Source organism: Pipistrellus hanaki (genome assembly GCF_964339955.1).
Source record: "Pipistrellus hanaki genome assembly, chromosome: 4".
Lineage (NCBI taxonomy): Eukaryota > Metazoa > Chordata > Mammalia > Chiroptera > Vespertilionidae > Pipistrellus > Pipistrellus hanaki.
Window position 1 is genome coordinate 56,380,423 of NC_140506.1, and position 27,694 is coordinate 56,408,116.

Here is a 27,694-nt window from a genome sequence, read left to right on the forward strand (position 1 = left end):
AAAATTATTCTTAAATGAGATATGAAACTGATACTGCATCTAGAAGTTTTCTTTCAAGATAGTTTTGTAGCTCTACTGATAGTGTTTTTCTGGGCATAGCATCCAAATATTATTTCATAACAGAAGGTATTATTTTATAACATTGCTTCTCTTTCCCCCTACACTGGCCCCCAACTATGTTGACTCTGAAGGGCTGTCCTTTGTCATAATGAAATCCTGTCTCCTTAATCTAGAGAAAGTTCTTTAGTTGAGGAGGGTATAATAAGTGTATCATTACCAGCCCTGGCAGGCCAACGAGCAGAGTTAGATACTCTATTTATGTATTTAAAGGAAGCTTTTAAATATTAACATATTTTTTAAAGTACCTATTTAATTCATTGATACAAAAATCAGCCTGTCAGTGAATTTAGCTCAGCATGATGTATTATTATTAGGTAGACTATTATTTAAAGCAGATATGTACTACTAGATATAGTGGAGCTTTGGCCAATGAATCTCATGTCTTATTTATAGAAATACAAATATCAGGGCACCATGTGAGCTGATACTAGTTAAAATGTTTTATAAACTTTATTTGCCTTTGATTATCTATACTAATAAAAGGGTAATATGCTAATTAGACTGGACATCTTCTGGATGTCGTTCAGACAAAGCCACGGTGGCAGGGCTGAAGCAGAGGCAGTTAGAGGTGATCAGGCCAGCAGGGGAGGCCAGGTAAGGGGCTATGAGGCCAGCAGGGGAGGGCAGTAGGGGGTGATCAGGTTGGCAGGCAGAGGCAGTTATTGGTGATCAGGCAGGTAGGCAGACGAGTGGTTAGGTGCCAGCAGTCCTGTGTTGCAAGTTATATAAGTAATATTGATGAAAAAGATGTTGAGATCTATTCTGTTAGATTGTCATAAGATTATTTTAAATTATAAATATGCATATATTAGTAGAATAATAAGAACTATTAATATTGTACCTATTAAAATGAAAAGTAAATACAATAAAAGTAAGTAAATGGGGAGACAAAAGTTGGATTTCAGATTTGAGTTTGAGTCTGTTAGGTAGCATATGGCCAAAATGTCTCTGAGACATACACTAGGTATTGGAGACATAGGAAACAAAATATGTTAGTTGTGGCCTGCTGTACTTATTTTCCACTGACAAGTAATACTGATCATCACTATGTATGAAAGACATGGAAATATAGTAGTTGTCAATAGTATATCTTGTTCTTTTGTCTGCTGCTGAGTAGCAGTTGATATGCAGTCATTATTGATGCTTACGTTATAAATGCTCACACATGCTTTCCATTGTTCTTTTTTTTTTTTTTTTTAAATCTTCTACTTCTCATTTATTTATTTTCTTTCTCTTCTCTTCTACTCTTTCACTTACCTCATTCACTTGCATTTGTAAGAATGAATTTATAGATTTGAAATCTTACAGAAAAGTTTCCTTCAACTGTCGTGTATGATACTCAGAAGTGTACATTCCATGGCAAATAGCAATCTGAATGGACTTGCCTGCTTGGTCATTCTGCCACTACCTCCTCATTTTATTTTCTCCTCCTCTGTTGTCATCATTGTTGTAGTTGTTGTTGTAGTCATCATCATGTAAATCTTTGGGAAACTTTCCAGCTATTTAAGTGGGATTCACTGTCTAAAAATATGTTCTGTGTAATTCTCCTCCTGTTTTTCCCCTTCTATTTTGTTTCCTTGAAAATCCCTCAAGACTACAGTGGTATCTGAATCTTCTGTTTGAGACTGGTTCTTTGTAGCTTGTATCTCTCTCAGTTAATATTTGGTTCGCCATCAATTTCCTTGTATTTCTTATTTTTGTTCATCTTATGAATGAACAAAAATTCTATTTCCTTTTTATTTTACCCTAATCAACATTTATTGAGGGAACAGGAAAGTAAAATGCTATAGAGTCTATATGCGTTTTGTTATTTGTAATCTTTAATGTTAAGAAATTTACATTTTATTTTATTGGAAGACATGGTAGAGGGACATGAACTATGAATAAATACCTTAATATTTAGCATCTCTGTGTATGTATATTGGATGTTTACTATTGCTGAAAGCTTCTTTTTTAATCTCTTCAGGAAAGGAAGGAGAGGGTATCCAAACTTGAGTCTTTTCGTCATTCAATTGCTGGAATAATTAGGTCTCCAAAACCTGTATTGGGCTCTTCAACAGTAAGTAGGATGAATTCTTTGTGCTACTGAAAATAGTCATTGTTTAGTTCTTTCTGATATACCAATGAATATCACATGTATATCTTTCCTTACAAATGGAAAAGTGAGTACATAATTAAACTTTTTGTATGTATCTGAGTCTATGCATGCATGTATATAATAAAACCCTATGTAACATTGATGCAGGGAGGAAAGAAATAAACTTGTATAATAGATTTCCTGTACTACAAATAAATATTACAGGCAACATTTTATGAACTTTTGTAGTTGGTTAGAAGAATAGTATAAACAGATTTCTTTTCCAGTGAAACATTTTTATAATACAGATTATTATATATAAACTTTTACATGTATCATTTTATATGTGTGTTCATAATTTTTAGAACATTAATTATAAAATTGAAATCTGTTTGAAATTTGGGTGTGGCATATTGCAATGGTGCATAGAACATTAGTTATCTTTAGTAATAGTGGCTATATAGCCAAACAAGATAAAAAATATTCTTATCCCCTTTATATAGTAAAACTCCAAAGTATATTTTTCACTTCATTACCTGTAAAACTTAATTTTTCTAGCCATGTTTTATTAACAATAAGAGCCTTACAATTGTAACTGGCCAACACAACAATATTCAATGTAAGTAATTATATGCTTTCCCCATCTCTGTAAGTTTCTATTTAATAATATCTTAATATTTTTCTTACCTTTTAAAATTTCTTTTTTTAAGACATTGTAACCTAGTTTTATTTAGAAAAAGAAATTATTTCCTAAAAATAGATTACTTAAATTTCCATTCATATTTTGGATTAGTTTGCTATAATTCCTTTTGAGTATATGAAACATGTTCCTGTAAGTATTTACCCCAAAAAATAATCTTTTATATGAAAAGTAAGTCAGTTAGGTATTTTAACAAAAAGAATAAAATTATATTTTATATAAAAGAAATTTTCTACTTATATTTCTTCCCTTTGATGTTACCATTGTCATTTCCTGTACACACAAGTTCTGTGGGAATAGGGAGGGAGCTGTGAACTATTGCAGACCATCTCATATGGCATCATATAGCAAATGAAAATAAAAATAATTGTAAGTCAAAGCAATATGATAGAGTAAGTCACTTGCAAGGCCTATTTCCTACCCATATTTTCTTAAGTAATTGTTCGACAGTTTTACAGACAAGTAGTAGTTCCTAGCACTTGATTTATTATGATTTGACATAAAAATAAGTATAGGAGATTTGATTAAGAATTTATTACAAGTTCTAGAGATAGTTTTTTTTTTTTTTTTTAAATATATGTTATTGATTTTTTACAGAGAGGATGGGAGAGGGAGGGAGAGTTAGAAACATGGATGAGAGAGAAACATCAATCAGCTGCCTCCTGCACACCCCTTACAAATCTCAGCTTTTTGCCACTCCTGAGTTTCAATGTACTTTCCTCTTTCCTTCTAGTATTTCCACGAAGCCAACTTTCCTGTGGTTCAGGATGGTGTGTGTTTTGTCTTTTAGATGTAGTTTTGAAATTGTGTGAGGCAGCAGTTTAAGTGTTTACCTATGCTGCCATCTTGGTTTTTGTGGAACTTTTTTTTTTTTTTAATAAATGGAGATGGCGATGTAACCATGAAAGGACATATGTCAAGTCTGATGTAACCTGAGGACTGTCTGTAGTTGCAGAATACTTCAATTTTTACCAGTAAGATACTTCATAGTATTAGTATCAGTTCCCCTTCCCCTTTCCCATTTTCTGGCATTCACTAATCCACTTTTGATCTCCATGGATTTGCCTCTTCTGGATATTTCACATAAATGGAGTTACTATATAATATATTACCTTTTTTGTCTATTTTTGTTCAGTTGGTGTAATAGTTTCAAGGTTAATCCTTATTATGACTGAACTAGAGGCCCGATGCACATAATTCTGGGCCCTCTTGCAGTCTGGGAACCCTTGGGGGATGTTCCACTGATGGCTTAGTGTTGCTATGGAGGCAGGAGAGGCTTCTGGCTGAACCTGGCTTTTGGCTGAGTGGTGCTCCCCCTCTATATGTGCCCTGACATGGAAATGAACTCGTGACCCCTCAGTGCATGGGACAATACTCCAATCAACTGAGCCACACTGCTCAAGGTTCTGTTGGAAGTCTTTTAAATCACGTTGTTTTTAATGAGATCTATTCTAGTCCTGTCGAGAATATGGTGCTTTTCCAGAGCCATCTTTTTATTGGATAAGTTCTATAATATGTGGTTGAGCAAACAACTTTGGGCTTCACCTTACAGCCCCCTTGTGTGTGCTATTTATATATTAACACCCTTCTAATTGCAGCACTCTTTGAAAAATGTTCTTTAAAAATTTAAAAATATTCTAAATATTTTAGAATAAAGCACATTTTGGTCCAAATAATTGTTGTTTTAGACATCAGAAGAATATTTAACTTTTGTCTTATTAAAATTCATATATTTGCTTAGGGTTTTTATTTTCGAATTACTTTTTAAGAGTTTAGGAGGTAAGTATTGGAAAATAAAAATATGCTTCCATTATATAGAATAATATATTCAGTATGATTTGCTTGGTTGCTTCTTTTTTAGAAAATTAGATAATTATAATTCAGCTATATTTAACTTGTACATTTGTTATAATGTTAGCATCATAATGCTTGGCTTTTACCGTTGTCATAGGGCACTGTAATTTTTTATGCATAATATGATAAACTGCTTGTATTTTTTAGAGTTCACCTTCAAGTCTAGCAAAGCAACTTTTTATCTCCTCTAATAAGGCATGTTATTTAATTCAGGTTGAATATTTTATATTTTAAACCTTAATTGTTTTATTCTTAAAGTCTAAAATTACAACCAACTTTTTTTTTTTTTTTTTTTTTTGCCTAGACACTAAGATTTAGAAAAACAACAGAGAAAATACATTTTTTTTTGGTATCATATTATTGTTATACCCACGTTGAATTCTCCTGTACAGTCAGGCATGTTTAGGAAGATGGAATAATTTGCTCAAACTTGCAACTTTTGAATCATTAGCATCATCACATGTAATTTTGAAGACAGGCTTATCAGGATTTATTTTTTATAAATTAACTACACAGGGAGCAAATCTATTATTTTATATTTTTGCTCAAATGATTAAAACAAGTGACCCAGATCATGTTAAACTAATACTGAGCATGGCTGATGTGACTCAGTGGTTGAGCCAGGAGGTCACGTTCGATTCCTGCTCAGGATATATGTCTGGGACGAAGAGGAAGCAGCCGATTGATGAAGTTTTTTCCCCCATTGATGTTTCTTTTTCTCTATCTCCCTTCCTCTCTCTCTAAAAAAATTACTAAAAAAGTATTTTTTTTTTAAAAGTCTTCCCCTCCACTATATTTCTGGCGAAAAACTTAGTTAACCTATCAAGAGGGAAAAATTATTTTTCCACTGAGGCTTAGAAAGATGTGACATTTGAGGTAATGAGTAATTATGATAGCTCTTAGGATGTTGGATGTTGTTGCTGATACATCCTACATCATACATTCTATGGAGCCTGAAAAATTACATTGGGATTTTATAAAGTCATATTAATAAACATTTTCCTTTTAATGCTTCCAGAGAAGTCCCTGAAATATCTGATAGATCCAGACAGGGGACATGTCTGACCTTTCCCTGCATCCACAAATACGTAGTAATTTCCACCTACATTTCTTAATGGCATTGTTTAGGGGCTGGGAAGTAACAGGTTTCTGAGCTTCCCTTCCTACCCAGAAGAAGCTAATAAACCCAGAGAAAAGCAATGAAATAGCAATACAAGTTTCTTCCTATTCATTTGTTTTTAAAAACAGACTTCAATGCTCTTTGAAGATGATTTTTCTCACCAAATATATTTCTTACCTCACAACCTTCAATGAGTTTCTCAGAGGATTAGCTGAGCTTTTGTACTTTAAATGCCCATCTTACTTAAATAATCTGGGTATTGCTTTCTCCCAATTTTAAATAAATCAAATTTGGAGAGATAGGTTGAGTAGGACAAGAAATTTAGCACATGACATCCTTGTTTGTTATTTAGACTTTTTGAGAGAAAATGATGAAAACAAGTTCTTTATAAAGAACTGACACTGAATTTATTTTATTGATTTTTTAGTAGACTTCTAAGAAGAGTACACATTTGAAACACTTTTACCATAGGCGAGACTTGGAAATATTTCAACAAGTATTTGCTGTGAGATACATTGTGATAAAATCTTGGAAAAGAAATACCTACTTTAAGACCTATAAACTGTTAACATAATATACACAAAATGTTTTGTGTAGGTTATACATTTGTTTTTAAAAGCAATGTATCTATATATGTAAATGTACTAGTATATATGTATCTTTTATAGTTGTAGCTTATTCTTTATATAATTGGGGCTTTAAACCCACTTTTGGGTTTAAATAATTTTAATACTTTGGAAAATACTATATCATGATTAGTATGAAAAGGAAAAAGCTTATTTAGTTTACAAAAAATTTCCAGGTATAGTTACACTATGTATGTATATATTTAAAGAATAAAGTATCTTAAATGTTTGAAATCACAACTCAAATGTGTACTCTTCTTGGATGTCTATTTGAGATTTTTCAAGGTTTTCTTTTTTAATCAATAGGATGAGTTTTGGATGCTATAAAATGAAACTTTGAGCAATAAGGTTTGGGCCTCTTCAGTGGTACAAAACTGAAGACTGTCTTTAAAGATAGTTTTCATTACCACAAAGATATATACCACATTTTGTCCCTAGATGCAGTTTATAATATTAGCCTGAAAAACCTTATGTGTGAAAATTTGCCTTTCATTTATTATTAATTCAAATTTTCCCAATTTATAAATTAAGACATTATGCATATTGTATTTTAAGAATTCTAAGAGTTGGTTCACATTATTTTTCCTTACCTGTAAAGTATTCTTTTCACCTAGGGCCATTTAGTTTCTATGGATAATTAAAAACAAAAAACTTTTACTTGTAATCATAAAATGTGATTCTATCTGTCATTCATTAGGAACATTTCAAGGAATTATAATCAGCTTAGTTATCTCTGCTATTTGGTCTTAGCATTAGGCTTCTTAAATAATGGATAATTTTCTTTTTCTGCCATGCTTATGGTTTCTATTCTTCCCTTGTTTTTGCCACATTTGTAATTGCATGTTGGTCATTGGCAGTGATACTTCTCCTAAAGTTTTATGTACCATCGCTGCACAGGATCAGGACTATCCATCCATGTGGCATATGTAATGGTTAGGGAAGTGAGGGGAATGTGGATAAGAATGGGAAGGCACAGCAGCAGGGCTGCATCATATGAAGCTGTAGGTAGCACTCCCGTCACATATGACATGGACATTGCACAGCCCGTATAATTGAGAGCTAATTCCATAAAAAAATAATTTAAATAAAAATGTTTTGTGATAAATTTCTCTGATAATACCCCCTTTTTCATAATTCTTTGGTTGATAAATTTTGAATTATATGGATTTGTTTTATGATACATTGGAGACTATATTATTAACTCCAGATGCTGATATTGTGCATAGCTATGTATGACAGGTAGAAAAAACAAATAAACTTAAAATATTGAAGGCTATTTATTTGTGCTAAACTTCAACAGCAGCATTCCATGAGATATTTCTTTAAAAATTATGAAAAGTTTAGATTCATTGTATAACTTTTCATTGGTCAATTAAAGGAAGGAACATATGTAAGAAGTACTTGCAGTTGATTTACATTTTGCTAGAAAAAATGGCTATTTTTTCTAATTTAGTGTTCTTTCCCCCCCAATATTTGCTCAAGTTCTCTGAAAGGATGTCCATAGTTGAGAAGCCCCTGATGGAACAGGAGTGGTACCATGGTGCAATTCCCAGAATAGAAGCGCAAGATCTATTAAAACAACAAGGAGACTTCTTGGTACGAGAGAGCCATGGGAAACCTGGTGAATATGTCCTTTCTGTATTTTCTGATGGACAAAGGAGACACTTTATCATACAATATATTGATGTACGTTTCTAATTTAGTTTATATGTATATTCTGATGTAGACCATGGTGGTAATAAAATGATGAATAGTTTTTGATAAATGCCTGTTAACAGAGTTTAGCACTTAATTTGATTTTGCTGAAATCCTTAAATATAGTGCTCCAAAACTCACTAAAATGTTAATCTTATTAAGGAAATATGTACTTTAAAATATTGTAAATTAAAAATAGTTGTTAAAATTTGAATTAAGTTTAAATGCAAAATATTTAAAATACTTGAGTTAAATTTGAACATTAAAAACATTTTAAGGTAAAAGTAGAAATAATATGATTATCAATATTTTTTCCCCCTGGAGATCCTAAATTGTGAATTTTATGCTCTTAAAACAAGCCCTTGAAATTGCTTTCAAAAGTGGTATTACGAGAGATTTTTATTTTTATTTTATTTATTATTTATTTATTTTTATTTTTAAAATATATTTTATTGATTTTTTGCAGAGAGGAAGGGAGAGAAATAGAGAGTAAAAAAATATCGATGAGAGAGAAACATAGATCAGCTGCCTCTTGCCCACAACCAAGGTACATGCCCTTGACCGGAATCGAACCCAGGACCTTTCAGTCCGCAGGCTGACGCTCTATCCACAGAGTGAAACTGGTTTCGGCACGAGAGATTTTTAAAGAAGTATTGTATTAAATAATGATAATAAAATCTCTTAATTAGTGGGATAATGATAGTTGAACAGATTTTCTGATTCATTTAGGATTAAAGTTTTTCCCCTTTATGTATAAACCATTTCTTGTCGGCATTAATAAACCATAAATAAAATTTGATGAAAATTAAAAGGATGATCTATTAACATTACTTGCTCTAATACTTTTATGAAAATGTATTTAAGCATTGCTAAACTATGTTCTATACATTATTAAGCTGTAAGCAGATGAAGGGTAATCTCAAAATTTTGTTTAACTTTATCCACTGAAAAATGTTAATATTTTTGGCATATGAAGAATTGTTGTCTCTGTCATTTTTTACTCCATTATTTCAAATGGCACATGTTTTCAAGCTGCCAGTCTATAGAATTTCAGTGTTTGTCCAGTCACTAAAGTGATACTAATTACTTGAAAATAGATTGAACCTTTATCATTGGATGAACTCAAAGAGGTTCTTAAAATAGATATGTTGAGATATTTATACAGGGTGTCCCCTAAAAATCGTATACACACTTTAACAGCCTATAGCTCAATTTGAAAATGAATTGTATTTTAATAAACAATGCCTTTATAATTATTCAAAGTGTGTGTATACATTTTTGTTTGTATTATAATTTTCACCTTATTTGTTAATTTTGTCTAGTATTCACACTTCAACTTGATAATCCTATCTGCTTACTTTCATACATCTGGCTTTCTGCTTCTAGTAGTATTTTCTTGTCAAACTCTTATAATTTGTATATGCTTTTGTAATGAATGTAGATAAGCTTTCCTATTACAACCTATGACCATGCTGGCAATATTTATTAAGTGGTACAGAAATTGTAGAGGAAAAATCATAGGTAAAGTAATAACTAACTGTAATTTATAGAAATGTTTCCTTCTATATTCTAAACTCTGAAACTTACTATTTGTATATAGGTTATACATTAAATAAGACTGAAATACTTTTCTTATGACCACTTCTAGTTTAAATGTAACTTTAGGAATTTAAATTAATATTCTTAGAAACAAAAAAGGTCTATTTACAAATTATAACTTGTCTTCAGTGCTATTTTTTTAAGTGACTACTAGTAAACTGAATTGCATAATACTATTTTCTAAAAATAAGACATTGCTACAACTTCACATTTGTAAATTTTATTTGGTTTTCTTCTGTCATTGACATTTTCAAAGATCGGTTAAAGATGAAAGTGCTTGTATTTCTGTAAATGCCTCAGGGGTTTTCCAATGTAATTTTATTTAGTTCCTACTCATTAAATAATTTTGAGCTCAGTTGAAAATAGGAGTTTGAAGGTGATCTAGACTGTGGAGTTTTTAATTCTTTTTCATATGGATAAGTAAATTTATGAGTTTAAATGATCCTGTTTCCTTTCTCATATACCAGTAGCCAAGAAGGGGTGGATAAAGGGCGGAGGGGATACATTACCAGATAGTTAATGATTGACTATCATATTCTAATTAAGGAATTTGTAATCTAGTAATAAATTATAAAAGCTGTACATAAATGAAGGGATAGATGTCCTAAGAGAGGAAGACATAAAAATTATGGTATTTTAGAATGTAAAAATATCAAATAGTGGATCAGTGAAAAAAAGCACTTAGAAGACTTGGATTCCAGTCCCAGTTTTTCACTTTACAACCTCTGTCTTTGCTAAATAATGGGGTTAATAGCTTAGACAGTGATTATGAGAATCAAATTAGTGAATATATACTTTGCAAGGTGTGGAGTGCTATGCAAATATTAGGTAATTTTTCTAATGTTTGATGACTCTAGTTGAGAAAAAAATACAAATATTACTTTGTAAGAAATATTAATGTAATTAGAAATATTAATTAACTAGAGGCCCGGTGCACAAAATTTGTGCACGGGGTGGGGATGGAGGGCGCTGTCCCACTGCCCAGCCTGCACCCTCTCCAATCTGGGACATCCCTCTCACTATCCAGGACTGCTGGCTCCCAACTGCTCGCCTACCTGATTGCCCCTAACCACTCTGCCTGCCAACCTGATCACCCTCTAACCACTCCCCTGCCAGCCTGATCAATGCCTAACTGCTCCCTTATCTGCCCGATTGCCCCTAACTGCCCTCCCCTGCTGGTCTGGTTACACTAACTGCCCTCCCCTGTTGGCCTGGTTGCCCCTAACTGTCTTCCCCTGCAGGTCTGGTCACCCCCAACTGCCCACCATTGCCAGCCTGCTCTCCCCTAACTGCCCTCCCCTGCCAGCCTGGTTGTCCCCAACTGCCTTCCCCTGGAGGACTGGTCACCCCTAACTGTCCTCCCCTACTGGTTTGGTCACTCCTAGCTTCCCTCCCTTGCCATCCTGGTTGCCCCTAACTGCCCTCCCCTGCAGGCCTGGTCACCCCCAACTGTCCTACCCTACAGGTCTGGTCACCCCTAACTGTCCTCCCCTGCCAGCCTGGTTGCCCCCTTGCAGTCTTGGTCCCTCTCAACTGCCCTCTGCCCTCCCCTTCTGGCCATTTTGTGGTGGCCATCTTGTGTCCACATGGGGCATGCCTTCTTTGACCACATCTTCTGTGTTAGAGTGATGGTCAATTTGCATATTACCACTTTATTATATAGGATTGTTTTGTTTCTATGAGATTTATTTGTGAAATTTAAGTAGTAAGAAAGTGTTTTAGAATTTATATATGTACTCACTTTGTGGTGATTTGGAACCAAACCTGCAATATTTCTGAGGCATGCCTATATTTAGATTTGAAGTCTTCATTGATCATGAATAATGTTATTTTTAGTAATATTGCCTCTGTCAACCAAAGTCTAGGCTAGCAATTATTTTAAAGCTTTGTTTTTGAATGCATATCAGTTACTTCTCAATATGGTGTGAAACTGCCATTATGATTGAACAATATGGACATGTATACCTTCTATTTTTACATTTTTACTATGTTAGCACAGATTATCTATTGTTTTAGCTAGTTCAAGCAGGAAGAACTATACCTTGTAGTGTAACCAAACATATTAATTTTACAAAGCCCAAACATTAATTTCACAAAGCCAGATATATAAACATATCTAAGAGTATCTGAATTTAAGTGTAATTCTAGTGTTACTGATCTATTCCATAGTTACTAGCCTATTTGTGGTGTTTGATGAAAGATGATATTTAGAGTTTTTACCTAAAATTGTTTATTTGTGGTCATAAATGTTTATAGATTTTCATAGAGATTCAAATACCTTTGTTCTGTTTGATAAGTAAATATATATTAATTAAATATTTGCTTTTGTATATTATAAAACAGGAAATACACATGATAAAACAAAATAATTTTTATGCTATTATAGGAAAGTGCTGATTTTTTTATCTGACACTTATTTACTAAACACTCATTTCTGCAAAAAGTAAACGCATGAAATTTATATATGCATTGTAAGGAGATGAAATAAAAATTATGTAACCTACTTCTCAGCTTAAAACTGAGTAGGTGAGACATTAGTAGAACTTATTAACTGAGAAATATTAAATATACAAATGAGAAGTGATTGAGCCAAAAGTTTTGAATTAATATATGGCGATAAATTAAAAATAACAACATAATAAATATTTTATAATAAAACAGCAACAATTCTCTATGTAATGGTGTAACATCTTTTATTCACTAGAGGCCCAATGTGCGAAATCATACACCAGTGGAGTGCCTCCACTTGGCCTGCAGGATGGGGCTGACACCAGCTCTTTGACATCCCCTGAGAGGTCCCGATTGTGAGAGGGTGCAGGCCAGGCAAAGGGATCCCACTGGTGTACGATCGGGGCTGGGGAGGGATGCAGGAGGTTGGCCAGCAGGAGGGACCACAGGAGGGCTCCAGGGCATGTCCAACCTGTCTCGCTTAGTCCCAATCTGCTGGAGTGTCTTCCCTCTGGTGGTCAGTGCATGTCATAGCGAGCAGTTGAGTAGCCTTAGCATATCATTAGCATATTATGCTTTGATTGGTTGAATAGACAACTGGAACCTTAGCATATTAGGCTTTTGTTATATAGGATAGGATTCATTTATTCATTCATCCATGCAGGAAATTCTATTTGAGCAAGTATTATGTAAAGCGTAGGAATATAAGCCAATAAAAAAAAATTAACACAAAAGTGGAGGTTCTAATTACTATGTGAAATTTGGGATAGCTCAGTGTATTGAATCAGCATTCATTCAACAGATATTAGATTTCTGTCATAAGCTACAGTCCATTTTGAGCTGATAGATTTAGTCTCCAAATGTACTTGTTAGATTTACTTTGTTTTGTTGCCGCAATCTGTAGACTTTTTGAACTATCTTAAAATTCATACCAAGGGACTTATGGAAAACTAAGTGAAAGCAAGTAGGAATCCAAAATTTGTTTGGATAACAGTTAATTCCAAGTGTGTGGCCTTATCACATTGTTATACTTGGGATTATTTAACCATTCTTCTGTAACCATTCAGGGACTCAAAAGAAGGCAAGCAGAACGTTTAAGTAAAAATGACACTGATTTTCTTTGATACATGACTTAGGAAACCACACACACACACACACACACGCACACACACACACTCAGTATATTCCTTTATATATACTAGAAGCCTGGTGAATGAAATCGTGCGTGGGTGGGGTACCTTGGCCTGGCCAGCAATTGGAGTCAATCAGGGCTGTCTCCTGCCCGGATCAGGTCCCAGGGCCGATTGGAGTGGGCCAGCCGAGGGGAGGGGCTGTGGGAGGTTGGCCATCTGCAGGAGGTTGGCTGTGGGAGTGCACTCACCATCAAAGGGCAGCTCCTGCATTGAATGTCTGCCCCCTGGTGGTCAGAGCGCATCATAGCAACTGGTCTGTGTGTCCATTGCTTAGGCTTTTATATATATAGATTTATTTCAGAGATGAAGGGAGAGGGAGAGAAATAAACATTAATAATGAGAGAGAATCATTGATCAGCTGCCTCTTGCACAGCCCCTATTGGGGATCAAGCTCACAACCTGGGCATGTGCCCTGACCAGGAATCGAAATGTGACCTTCTGGTTCATAAATTGGTGCCCAAAACCTTTTTAATGTTAATTTACAGGAAGCACTAATTGAGTGAGTATTCTTAAGGCCCAGGGATATAATGGTGGAGCCTACCTACAGTCTGGAGAGGAGGCTTATAGTGCTATGAAAACTTAACTGGGGAAGTAAAGGAAGCTAAGTTTGAGACACCACCTGAAAAATTAACAAAAGTTGAGACAAGCCATACCAAACCTTATTAATATTATTCCCCAAATGCTTCCATGTACACTGGTTCAGTGTGCTATTTTTATTTGAGAAAGTTACAAAGTGTATGCCTTACATTTTTAGGTATTTTACCAAAAAAATGAGTTGTAATCTTGTTTTTAATCAGCTTATTCATCTCAACCTTTTTCAGAAATTATTTTTTCTTTCATTTTTTTTTTCCTCCTTAAGCCTGTTTATCCTTGATTTTGTTTCAGGGGATCTACTCAGGCAACTTATACATACATTGAATCCCCTTCTCATTTTTGAGTGCTTATTCTGTTCTGTTTGACTTCCTTGTTTAATAACATTTCTCTTGTTATTATGAAATACATATAGCAACGAAAACTGATTTTTATGTATTTTTCATCTATATGTGTGATTGATTCTTCAGTTGCACAGTGATAACTCAGGAACAATTCTAGCTGTAATAAATGTATTAAAAACAGAAGTAATATTACTCTTGATAGAAACCCAGAAATATGTATCATGGAATGTGTGCTTCACAATAACATCCCCATATGGGTTTAGTATATATTCTTTGAGATTTAAAAAATATATTCTAATTATATATATCTATATAATTTTATTTTATAAAAATTGAGTCATACACTATATATTTATTGGTTAATCCTCACCCAAGGATATTTTTTGCATTGATTTCTTTTTAGGGAGAGTGTAAGGGGGAGGGAGAGAGATAGATAGAAAGACAGAAAAACATCAATGTGAGAGACACATCGATCAGTTGCCTTCCCCACTCAGCTCAACTGGGCCTGGGGTAGAATTTGAAATCCAGGTATGTGCCCTTGAGCAGTAATTGAACCCACAACTCTATGGTGTGTGGGTCTGACATTCTAACCACTGAGGACACTGGCCAGGGCCATACTTATTTTTTAATTGACATTTTATGTGATATTTAAAACATACACTGACAATAAAATGATCTTTGTAGAAAATTATTATTTTTTATTGCTTCTTTTGGAATTCACATAAGATTTCATTAGTAATAATTTTAGCTCCAAAGAGAAGTCTTATTTAAAAGTTAGTCTGAATTCTCTGAGTCATGGTATTGTTAAAGCATGCAGAAAAAACCATCTGTATGTGAATTGAACCTCAGGTCATTTGAGCTATAAGAAATTTATACACCTCTGGCACAAGGTCAATTGCAATATTCAGAATTTTGAGTGTATCAAGAAACAAGTCCTTAAAGAGTTTTAATGTCTGTACTATTCTTGGCCACTTAGTTGCTTAATAAGCACACAGTCTTAACATTTTTAAATTCATTATTTTTATCTTTAAGGAAGTGAATTAATTGGTTTGCACTGTCTTCAGACTCAGAACTTCACTGATTCTGTGATTGCTTTAAAAAATAATTGCTACGGATCACTTTCTTATTTCAGCCCATGAAGGAAGTACTGTTGCTTGCATTACTCACTGTATTGGCCCATCCCAATTACTATGTCAATGGCAGAATACTGCCTTTAAATTGAAAACTAGATACACTCCTAAATTAAGAAAACTGACAAGTCCCATTATTCTATTCACTGTTTCTCTAGTTATAAGAGGTATATTAAAAGTTTATATAAGGCATTATGATGCTAGTGTCTGATTTGAAATTTCATTCTGTGTGAACTTCATGTCATTGCTTTCTGTTAAACATTGTACTTGTTATTGAACTTCCTAGTATTCACTTCTAAGTTGTCTTACTTGTTCTTTTAACTGGACAACCATTTTCTATGCATTGCATTCATTCAGTCACACATGTCTATTTACCTAAGCAGTATATGCCAGGCACTCTTCTAGACCCGGGGGATACTGCGATGAACAAAATAAATGTAAAAACTTATAACGCCATGAGCTCTATTTTTAGAGGAGGAGGAGATAGACAATTAAACAGAATAGGTAAGCAAAATATATGTGATGTTAGGTAGTGATAAATTCTAAGCAGGAAAATTCAGTGAGAAAAGGATAGAAATGTAGCTGGGATGAGAAAATGGATATTGACTATTGTGGAGGGAGGCTGAGTAGGCCTCACTGAAAAGGTGACATTTGATGAGAGACTGCCATTAAGTCCGGAGCCATTACCCATATGTCCATCTGAGGAACTGGTTCAAGCAGCAAATGTAAATGTCCTGAGAAAGAAATGTCTGTAAGTGCATTTATGAAATAAGAAGGAAATGAGTGTGGCCTTGGTGGGATGGGGTAGTGATAATAGATGAGGTGAGAGAGATGATCGAGCACAGAATATATAGATTGTATAGACTGTGGTAAAGACTTTGGCTTTTATTCTAAGACAGTCATCAGCAAACCTCAGCTCATGAGCCACATAGCGTTTCTTTGGCCCCTTGAGTGTGGCTCTTCCACAAAATACCACGTGTGGGCATGCACGTGCAGTGCAATTGGAACTTTGTGGCCCATGCACAGAAGTTGGTTTTTGGCCTGGGCGAGTCTGTTTTGAAGAAATGGCATTAGAACACTCAAGGGGCCAAAAAGCCGCATGTGGCTCGTGAGTCGTGGTTTGCTGACCACTCTTCTGGGCGATAAGAATTTTGAGTAAAGTAATGGAATGATACAACAGGATCCCCTGGCTTCTGTGTTAAGAGTAGACTAAAGGAAGACAAAGGGAGAAATAATATACATATGTATATTTACTTTATAGAGGAATAATTGACAAATATAATTTGTGTGTAGAGGGTACATTGTAGAATGAATAACATGATCAAGGTAATTAACACCCATTACCTCACATAGTTTACTCTTAACCATTGTTAAGTGTGTACCTCAGTAGTGTTAAGTGTATTAACATTGTACAACAATAGTTTTTCTTAAATGTAACTTAATTTATTAGTGAATGTAGTCATGCTGAAACAATGACTTTACATTTATTCTATTTTATTGTTTTTTTCACCAGAGTTTGTATAGATTTGAAGGCACTGGTTTTTCGAACATTCCTCAACTTATAGAGCATCACTTTACAACCAAACAGGTCATCACGAAGAAATCAGGTGTTGTTTTGTTGAACCCTATTGCTAAGGTAGGTATATATATATGCACATTTGTTTTCTTTTTATAAAGAATGCTTTTCTGTTAAAAATTTCCACAGTAAATAAAGTTCTTAGACTTTTTAATAGAAGTTTGGATACAAAGGGTTTTGTGGTCACTACTCGTGCAAATACAGTTGAAGCAATTTCCTTGATTTTGTTTCAGATGACTGCCTCTTTATTCAATGTTTGCTAGGTTACAAATGGTCTAGCTCTCCCTCCTTCTCAGCTTTCCTTGAAAGACCTAAGATTTTTCTTCACTTTATATGGTTCAGTCTTTTAAAGGTTTAGTTTATAAAAGATTCTAAGATGTCAAGGAAAAATTTCTATAATTCACGAATAAATTAGAATTTTAATTATGGTTGTTATGTTTACAATATAAGACATTGGAACTTTTAAAAACTATTATTTTGCTCCTCTTAAAGGTAGTAAATGATAACTTCCCTTTCAAGTACAGAGAAATTGGACAACCAATGGGTCCGGGCTGCCTGTCACTCCTTGAGCCAATTAAGCAGAGACAGGGTTGAATCATATACTAGTATGAGCATTATTCCAATATGTTGGCAGTATGGGAGAGCAGTAGGTCATCCACGAAAATCTGCTCAGCACCCCCTACATAAACCAGCTACCTATATTGGGCAGAAGGACAAGACTGCATGGGGAAGTAGGCAAAAGAATAAGAATGGTTACAAATTACTGGCAGTGTGGGCTGGGGGTTTGCCTAGGGCAGGAGGCATCCAGGACTCTATTGTTTCCTTTCAGCCACAAGGTTGTTCATCTTCCCTTGGTATAACGCAGCTCCTGGATGGGGAGAATATGACGCATATCAAGGTGAGCTCCTAGGTCCCAGATTGCGATCATACTCCAGAGAATGGCAGTTTTTCATCTATTTTTATACATTGAAATCCAAGGAGAGGAGGGGGTTACATGAAATCCATTGGTGATAGATTAGAGAGGTGGGAGAAAGCAAAGAGGTGGAGTGGGGGAAACCTCTGGGACTGGATAAAAAAATAAAATGATAGATACCTACTTCTTTTAATTAGGTGGATACAGAATAGTTAACAGTCGATAATTAACAGGATAACTGTAACAATGAAGGAATTTATGGTCTCGGTCCAGGGGCCCCGGTGCATTTGGTTGTGCCCCAAAGGGTCTGGAAAAAAGGGAAGTTACAAGTTACCCTGACATTTCAAGGATATGTTATCATAGATACAAAAAGACAGATAGGCTCAGTTAAAGTAAAGGTTGACCTTGTCAGGGAAGATTCCGGCCTAGGAGGTGACTACCCACCATAACTGCTTTTAGTTAAAGTTTAATTTTAGACAATTCTTTGTGGTTACTTTAGGTCTTTGTGTTTGCAAGACCGCCATGCAGGCCTTCCCTATGCTCAGATTAGCATATAGCCCCTTTCGTCCACACTAGGGAAGGCATAAAACCTGGTAGGTTAATACTTGCTGATTTGATTTTTATATATGTAGGTGTAACTTTTAATATGAACTAAGTGATATTCCCAAGAATGCTAGTGTATAATCCAGATGGAGCTAAGAAAATTTAAAAGACAATTATTATCCTTTCCTTTGATAGTCTAGAACAGGGGCGGGCAACGTCCAGTCCTCGGCCACATAAGGCAGGCAGAATTATTTGGTCTGGCCCTGCCAAGGATTAGGGATGATTTAATTAAATGTTTGACCAAATAATTTTTAAGGTGATAAATTGTCTATGGCTTGAGAATGCTGTTACAAATATCCAAATGACCCTTGGCAGAAAAAAGGTTCCCCATCCCTGATCTAGAACATAATGTCCATATTTATACTTTGTATTTTATTATTCAGTCTTTACTCACAAGCTGAGCTTAAAAAATTCCTCTCATAGAAGATTTTGATAGTTGCCAAACACTAATTCTGTGGCAAAGGCATTGACCTTCCTGCAAATATTTAGAATTATGAGATTGGCTCATTCTTTGGTAGAATTTTTCCATCCCTACCCTTCCCTCCTCTTTTCCATTTTAATTGCAGAAAAACTGATGAAAATTCTTCTTTAGTCTGGAGCAAGTTGTCATACTTTTTTTCTTCAATTATAAAAAAAGTCTATCAGTGTTTTCTCTTCCATCAGTGAATAGTAGCTAAGTCTTGCAAAATTTTAAAAACTGTTTAGGTAAGGTGATCTATTCTCATGGCTTTATTTCCTATTCTACATCAGTAACTTGCAGATATATATTTCTAGTTCGGATTTATTTATCTCCCAAAACTAATATTTTCAACTTTTCATCTAAAACCGAGTTTGTCACCTTTAACTCCAAAATTTCTTCTTCCTTTCTTGGTAAATGGTACCACCAAATACTCAAACCATAATCTTAGGGGACAACTTTGACATATTCAGAACTTAGGTGACAGGAGTTTTGTATACTTAATTGGACATGTGAAAGTATGAACTTCAATTCCAGTATATCTTAGTATGAAATAAAATTCAGTGTAAGGAAGATACTTTTACCCGTGTTAGGTTTATGACATATACAACTGAATTTTCAGATATACTGAACCTCCTTTCACAAGTCAGCTAAATATTTGCATTGTCTACTTGTTTACCCGGGTCTAATTTGAGAGACCAAGACTATAAAAGAAGTACATAAAAATGCAGATTTGGTTTTAAGTGGGAATATGTAATTTCAAATAAAGTTACATGTCTCACTATATGAAATTTTTCATGACAGGAGCCTAGGTAAATGGAGTAGATTCTCTGAACTGTTCCAGGCTATTCTCTTCCTCCCAAACCCAGCACTGGCTGTGGAGCTGATCATCTATGCTTTTATAGCACCGCCTGTGAAAATGACTGTAAACTGAGAGCTATAGAAGATTAAGGGGCTATATACAATTGTTTGATGAAGTGGAAATTTAAGGTTTATATAGCTATTAACCTGATCTAAAGTACTGATATTTGAAATATGCAAATCATTATCTCTGTTGTAAATATTGTTATGCACTTGATTTAAAGAAACATGTTGCACTTTTATAAGACAACAGGTTGTGAAAGTTAGATAATTTTCAATTACGAGCAAAGAACAAAGTGATATGGATTTTGTTATGGTCGTATTATCTGTTAGGTATCTTCCTTTGAGAAGTCATTTGTACTCTTATAATTGGAATCTATTTCTTGATTTAATTTGTGTAAAAAGTTAATGTCTTTGACCATATAATGTGTTGTAAAACATCTAATTTCCATCTTGCCAGACTTCATTTTTAGCCTACATAAAGAATGCTATTATTGTCTCATTATAATTTCTGTTTATAGCAACTTCTGAGACTTCCCATTTCTCCCTTATCCATAAAAATATAATTTTATCATCATAATGCCTATCTGGAGGACACAATGGCCTAAGTATTCTTTTTTATCTTTAGAAGTATAGGCAACTAGACAATATAATTTAACCTTCTCAGGGTAATAAAGCCAGTGGCACCTAAGACTTTAACCCTAACCCTCCACTGGCTGATTTCTCCTATACTGCCTTCCAAAGTCTGTAAAGATATGGAAGATGAGAGGCATTGTTATAAACAGGGTGATTATCATTATCCTTATATTAGCAACATGTTGCATCTGCATATGGCCTGTTCTTAGTTCAGTTTCTGTTCAAATGTCACTCTATCAAGAGACCTTTTTCTACCATGTGTTAAATAATACTTCTCCTTACTTTCTCCTCTTCCCCTTTATAAATTAGATTTCTGGTAAAGGAAACCGATAATTTGGAAAAAAAGTTTTGATCTAGAATATGCACTCTTTAATTGCCTCTTTTAGATCAATTATCAGGTCTATGGAGAAGAGAAGAACAGACAAAATTATGAAATGTTCTCCTTAGGACATTCATCAAGAATATATAAATCTCCATGCTGACCTCCAATTTGAGCAAAGAGAGTTCAATTTTAAATGCCATTTTCAGCACTACCAACCACATAATCTGGGACAAGTCAGCCAGCCCCCTAAAGTCATCTTCAGTTTATAGTATCCTCACATAGTTGTTGTAAAGATCATGTGAAAAAATCTGTGGATATATTTTAGAAACTGCAAAATACCATATACTTTTTTATTTAAACTTTTTCACAGGAAAGGTAAATCAGAATAGAGGGCAAATATGCAAGATTTTAAATTGTGAAGGGTGAAAAAAGAACCTTTATTGAGTGTAGTGTTAATAACACTTCACCTCTCTAATTTTATTATATCTGTTCAACAACTGTGAATTGAATTTCAGTATTATTCCCATTATTATGTGAAGAAACTCAGAGCTTATAATATATCCCAAATCACATTTCTTACAAATTTCAGAGTTCTGATTTGAAACTGATGTGGTTCTATTCATCTATTGACTATCATCCCAGCTAGCATAAATTATAATGTATAGTCTCAATAATGTCAGTAGTTCAACAACAACTTTTCCCCAAACTCTAGCATTCTAGCTCTAGGATGTAACAGAGAACTTGATGAGATATGGTCTCAACCCTTATGAAATCTATGTAGCTTAGTCTAGGAGCAACTATATAGCATGTTGTGCCATGGGAGATACATGTAATTTTGAATATTTAGCCTTCATTTAGCATAGTCTGGGAAGTTCAAATAAACTTGGATTTTAGGCTTGATCCATTTGATAAAATAAAAGAACCTTGCCACAATACGCATAGCATATAGACTGCCTTTCAGTTTTTTATCTCAAACTTTACCAACAGATATTTTGAGGCAGTTGTTAACCTAAAAGGAAAAGCCAAAAGTGAGAGACAAGAGTTAACTTGAGAGCCAAAGCAATTTGGGCAGCACTGATTCAGAAACCAAAGTAGTGTTTCTATTAGGGGGTTGAAGGCAATAGATTTTTATGAGGAAGGGAAGGGGAATAATTACATGAAAATAAAGGAGGAATTTCTATAAGGCATTACTAAGTCAAGGAAGGAATTTCTTTAAAGATGCAAATAAGTTGAATTATGCTTTAGCTATATACATGAGGATGATAATTCTCAAGATGTCTTTAATTCTCCATCTAGTAGTCAGAACGTTTGCTTTCCTTTTGGCTTGGCAAACAGCTGTTTGTAACACAATGTTGGTTTCGCCTAGTACAAAGGTTATTTTGCCCAGCTTAAATATCCAAAAGATTTGAGAAGTAGGATGAACGGGCAGTTCCTCTGCAGTGGTAGCTCTGACTCCATTTTGGAGTGGCTCCATTTACATTATTTTTCAGTCAGTGTTACTCAAAAAATTGATAGACATTGGAGACCACTAAAATTCCTTAAGTGATCTTTTAAGGGCATTTCACCTATAATCCTACTTCAAACTTTCTTAAATATCATGACATTTTTAGTCTGAAGAGTCAGGTTATTTGGTGATGTTTTCCATATATTTCTTATCTACCTTATAAATATTTGAGGAGTAATGGGAATTGGAATTTAAGACCCAAGAAGTTAAAAGAATAATTCATTGAAATTTTTTAAATGCAGGTTAAAGGACAGGATTTGGCATTTATATCACAAACATTGCCTGAAGTATACATGTAATCATTTTAAAGTATTTATAAAACCTTCTATATGCATGGACTCAGGAAGCATGTAGAAATGTTCAAGAATGTATAAGAAATCCTCTATGAAATGTTTGAAAATGGTTTGTAAGTTAGCATCTTTTCCCTGTTCTTTGTTGGAAACCATATCAAAGAGAAAAATAAAAATTTAAATTTAAATATGTTCATGAAACTAGGAGGCATATGTAATTCACAGACTTCAAAGTGGAAAGCACCTTATATTGGGCAGAAGTTGTATAACATAAAGTTAGAGAAGATATGATCAAAGAACCAACTGCAGTAGATCTTACCAAGTTTCAGCAAACATATTTGTTGAAAGTGAGGATGTCACCCTAAAGTTCAAGGCTACATTCCTTGCTTGTATCAATGGATGTGGGAAATGTGTGAGGGAGTAAAAATTTATACACATAACTTAAGTGATATAGCCAAAACTGCGCTTGAAGGAAAACTCAGAGCCTTAAATACTAACATCAATAGAGCAAAAAATAAATAAAAAAATAAAAAAATGAATAAGTGAGGTAAAAAAAAAAAATATTAGGTTAAAGTCGGATATTTGAAAACCTTGAATACCAAGATTAGGATTTATCTATGGAAAATGCTTTTTGTCTCTCAGTTTTTAAGCAAAGGTTGAATATGATCTGAGTAAATCTAAGTAAAACCACATTCCCTACTAAAATACTGAAGCCTACCTATCCTTCTAGTTGCTTAAAGAAATTCATTTATTGGAACATTTAAAAAACAAAGAAATCAATTTTCATTTTACTGTTTCACAAAGAACTTGTGTAGCCATAGCCAAATTACATTAAAGTGAAGAAATGCTAGAATAGAAATAGAAACAAATGATCAATACCAGGGAAAAATCAGTAATGGTGGAAATTAAAATACCAAATGCAGACTCTTAATGACCCATAATAATTTCTGTATTGAGCTTGAAATTTAGGTATAAACCATTATAGAAAAAGAGTTAATTTTGTGATTAGAGAAGAAGAAGGATATTAATTTGTTTAATGCAAAGTTTTACTGCCAATACGTTTCAAGGGAAATTTCTCTCTTGGGATATAACAATGTATTTAATAACATTTCGGCAAAAGTTTAGGAATATTGTTTGTTGCATTTAGTATCTTTCAATAATAGCCAACATATTGTAATAAAGAACATTATTAGCATTTTTCTCCATTTTCAATTTTTAATGCATATAGTAGTAAATCCAGATTTATGATAAAAATGTTAATAAAAGTAGCATTCAATACATTAGAAAGTTTAAATAAGTACCAAAATACCAATATACCTATGACATTTACAAAATTTCATCTTAATAATATACCTGAACAATTTAACAGCAAAATTGGTAGAAGATCCACATATTGAGTAAAAAAATACATTAAACATGGAATCCTGTATTTCGAAGTATTGTTGTTTACACTCACCTTTTGACCTTGTGAAGAGAAATCCACAATATGTTGCCAATATTTTTTTTTTATATTGAAATTGTCAATATTCTAAATAATTTAATGGAGGGTCACATCTCTTTTAATGTCTTACTTATCAAATTGTGAAGTAAAAACATCAAGAATGTATTTGATGTTCTAAAACCTCAGAGTACAATTGACTACAACAGTGGGATCTAGAAACCAAGAAAAGTCTTTATCAAGAAAAAGAGAAAGGCATTCTAACACAGAGTATTCTTTTTTTTTTTTTTTTTTTTTTACTTAATCTAGTTCTTTATTTCTCCTAGTCAAAAAGATGACACAGCCATCTAAGATGTGCCCACATCATGGTTCAGTATCCTTTGGCAATGTCCAAATGTTTCAGGGTCAGCTTTTTAGTCACTGGCTGCACTCAAGTATTCCACCATAACACAGTGTATTCTTAATGTTGGTACTTCTGTAATTCAAACAGTAGAGAAGTGGGAAGGTGGAGCAGATGAGAGGTGGGAGGGGTAAGAGAGGTGAGTTGATGAAAAGTATGGCTGAGAGTGAAGGTACCTCCAGGCTCAGTCAGTCTCTTCAGTCACATAACCTCTCTATCCCATGACTGCTCTCCTCCTCTTGCCCCACAGCCTGCAGGCCACAAGTAGAAAATCTCTGATGCTGATGTGTAATTTCTGTCTTCATTATTTGTCAACTTTATTTAACACAGATATTTATAAAGTATTCCATAAAAGTGTCCTTTTTCTTTAGCCTCACATTGTACTTACTTTATCAGTCTGTAATATTTGTTAGTTTTCTATGTCTGACATTCTCACCTATAATAATAAAAGCATAATATGCAAATGGACTGAACAACTTAACAGCGGAACAACCATCCGGACGAGCTTCCGGATGACCATACTATGACAACCACTAGTGCCAGGCCAGCCAAGGTGGGTGTGATGTGATTGGTCAGGGGCCCGCCATTGCCCCATGATCACTGCATAGGGAGGCCCAGGCCATTGGATGGCAGGGCAGTCGATCAATTGGGGGTCTCCACGATCACCCTGCAGAGGGAGGCCCAAGCCATCAACCAGCAGGCTGAGGTGGGTGGGTGGATCTCCCTCTGCAGGGCGATCCATCCAGGAGCCCTAGCCAGGTGGGTGGGGCCTACCTCTTTGGGGTGATTGATTGTGGGGCTCCCAGACTATGAAGAGGGCACAAGCAGGGATGAGGGACGAATTTTGTGCACTAGGCCTCTAGTTAGATAATAAGCTCCTTGAAAACAGTAAGGATATTTTTTCTCATTTTTACATATCTCACAATGTCTGATCCATAATTCAGTGAATATTTGGTGCTATTTTTTTAGAAGATCAGGACATTTATTAAGTACTTCATATATCATCAGGATATTTATTAAGTGCTTTCATATATAGGTTTAATATATTTTAGGACAATATACAAATTTTAGCATTTAATGTTTATAAAGTGGACCATGGTATAGATTTATGAATGAGATCCCTTTAGAAATAAACTATATTTTGTTTCAGTTCCATTTGTACAACATTGCTTTTTATTAGAAGTTACTGGCTTATGTAGGTATGCTCTTCTGAACTTAATAAATATTGTTAAGTATAGAAAAGAAAATATTCTGGTATGCTGTTATTCAACTTATCTGTATTTTATACTTCTGGGAACTACAATTGATTGGTTTCATAAAATTCGTTTGATACCTTGAGGAGATTACTCTCTGATATTAATTTTAAAGTGGTGAAGCCATCTTATATAATATTTAATATTTCTTATTTATTTGAAAGTTACTGCCCTATATTAAACCACTTAAAGAGTCAAAGTGAAAAACAAGAACAGAACAGCCATTGCTTGCTTGTTTCCACTTTTTTTAAAAAAAATATATTTTATTGATTTTTTTACAGAGAGGAAGGGAGAGAGATAGAGAGCTAGAATCGTCAATGAGAGAGAAACATTGACCAGTCGCCTCCTGCACACCCCCCACCGGGGATGTGCCCGCAACCAACGTACATGCCCCTGACCGAAATCGAACCTGGGACCCTTCAGACTGCAGACTGACGCTCCACCACTGAGCCAAACCGGTTTCGGCTTGTTTCCACTTTTTAAAAGAACCGTTTATCTTTCTTGACCAGATTAGCCAAATTAGTGTTCACCTGCTACATTGTCCTTGAAGGGAATAATTTAATTATGGCACAAAGATTTGTCCCACGTCTTGCTGTACTTTTCATAGACTAAATTTGCATGCTAAGAATTTTAATGACATTAAAATTACAGGATTTAAATGAGAACAACCAAGGACATTAAAAAGACATCTTCAAGTGATTTTTTAAAATGGGAAGTCTCATTCATATATAATATAATATTTGCCTTAAAGAAAATGAAACTTTAAGTTCTTTCTTGTTATTTGTATAATAAATAATATATATTAATATTAGACCACAGATAAAGTCATATAACAGAAATACCCATACAGAGAAATTAAAATCTTGTGGATACCCTTGAACCTTGATTGGTAACTACAATATTTTTTGTTTGTTTGTCTCTTTGTTAATCCTCACCCAAGGATATTTTTCCATTGGTTTTTAGAGTGGAAGAGAGGGGGAGTAACGAAGAGAAACATTGATGTGAAAGAGACACATCGATTGGTTGCCTCCCTCACGTGCCCCAACAAGAGACTGAGCCTGCAACCAAGGTATGTGTTCTTGACGTGACACAAACCCTGTTTGCAGGCCGACACTCTGTCCACTGAGTCAAACTGACTAGGATTGATTGGTGACTATTTAGTGAGAAATAGAATCAAGATCAGCAGCCATCTGTTAATTATAACTTGTATGTCTCTTAGTAATAAAAGACCCTCATGTTTTAGTCATGGCCTCACTGTTATTCAAGATATTTCCTAATGGTGGACTCAAGAGGTATGAGTATTTATCAATACTTTTCAGTATTGGTAAATGTTCTCTTTTACTATATTTATTTATTTATTTATTTATTTATTATTATTATTTTTTTTTAATTTTTTGTCCCTGGAATCACTTCAGTTGGAGACCTTTTTAAAATGTCCATAACACTAAGCTGTGAGTAAATAGAATTATAGAATTTTTGGAGTCTTCTCTAGAAATAACTTTTAAAAGATTCCTTCACTCCTATTGTAGTGTTGAATGTAGTGTTTCTAGAAGGTTATTAGTCTTCATCTGAAATATTATAGGTAAAAATTGTCTAGAAATACATAGTTTTTAAGCATGTCTCTGTTTCTTTAGTTGACATTCAACAAACATATTGAGTGCCTATTATATAATAGAAACTGTATGAGGTACTAAAGATATAGTGATAACTATGACAAATTAGAGTCTGTTTGGGAAGACAGAAGAGTAAGTAGGAATTATGTTCAAAGTGATAAATACTATTCTAGAGGAAATTTATGGTATTTTAAAAGATACAAGAAGGGCCTGTTACCTTGACAATTCATGGAAGGCTTCCAAGAGCTGTGAAGGATTACTGGGGTGTAATGGTGAAGGGCCTGACAGAGCAGTGTTTCAGAAAAGGAGCTGCATCTAATTTTTGGATGAG

General features: G+C 34.2%; 1 protein-coding gene across 10 annotated transcripts in view; it reads left to right on the forward strand.

Annotated features, from left to right (window-relative positions):
• The window catches only part of FER (FER tyrosine kinase), a 241,552-nt gene that overhangs the window by 100,538 nt on the left and 113,320 nt on the right, over nucleotides 1-27,694 (forward strand). For 6 of the 10 annotated variants that reach the window (XM_084881045.1, XM_084881048.1, XM_084881047.1 and 3 more), the window contains 4 exons: nucleotides 2,087-2,179; nucleotides 7,980-8,183; nucleotides 17,011-17,133; nucleotides 17,903-17,971. In XM_084881045.1, the coding sequence (XP_084737171.1) occupies nucleotides 2,087-2,179; nucleotides 7,980-8,183; nucleotides 17,011-17,133; nucleotides 17,903-17,971 (489 nt within the window). The remainder of the gene's footprint in view (nucleotides 1-2,086; nucleotides 2,180-7,979; nucleotides 8,184-17,010; nucleotides 17,134-17,902; nucleotides 17,972-27,694) is intronic. The other 4 variants (XM_084881051.1, XM_084881050.1, XM_084881052.1 and 1 more) reach the window with 3 other exon arrangements.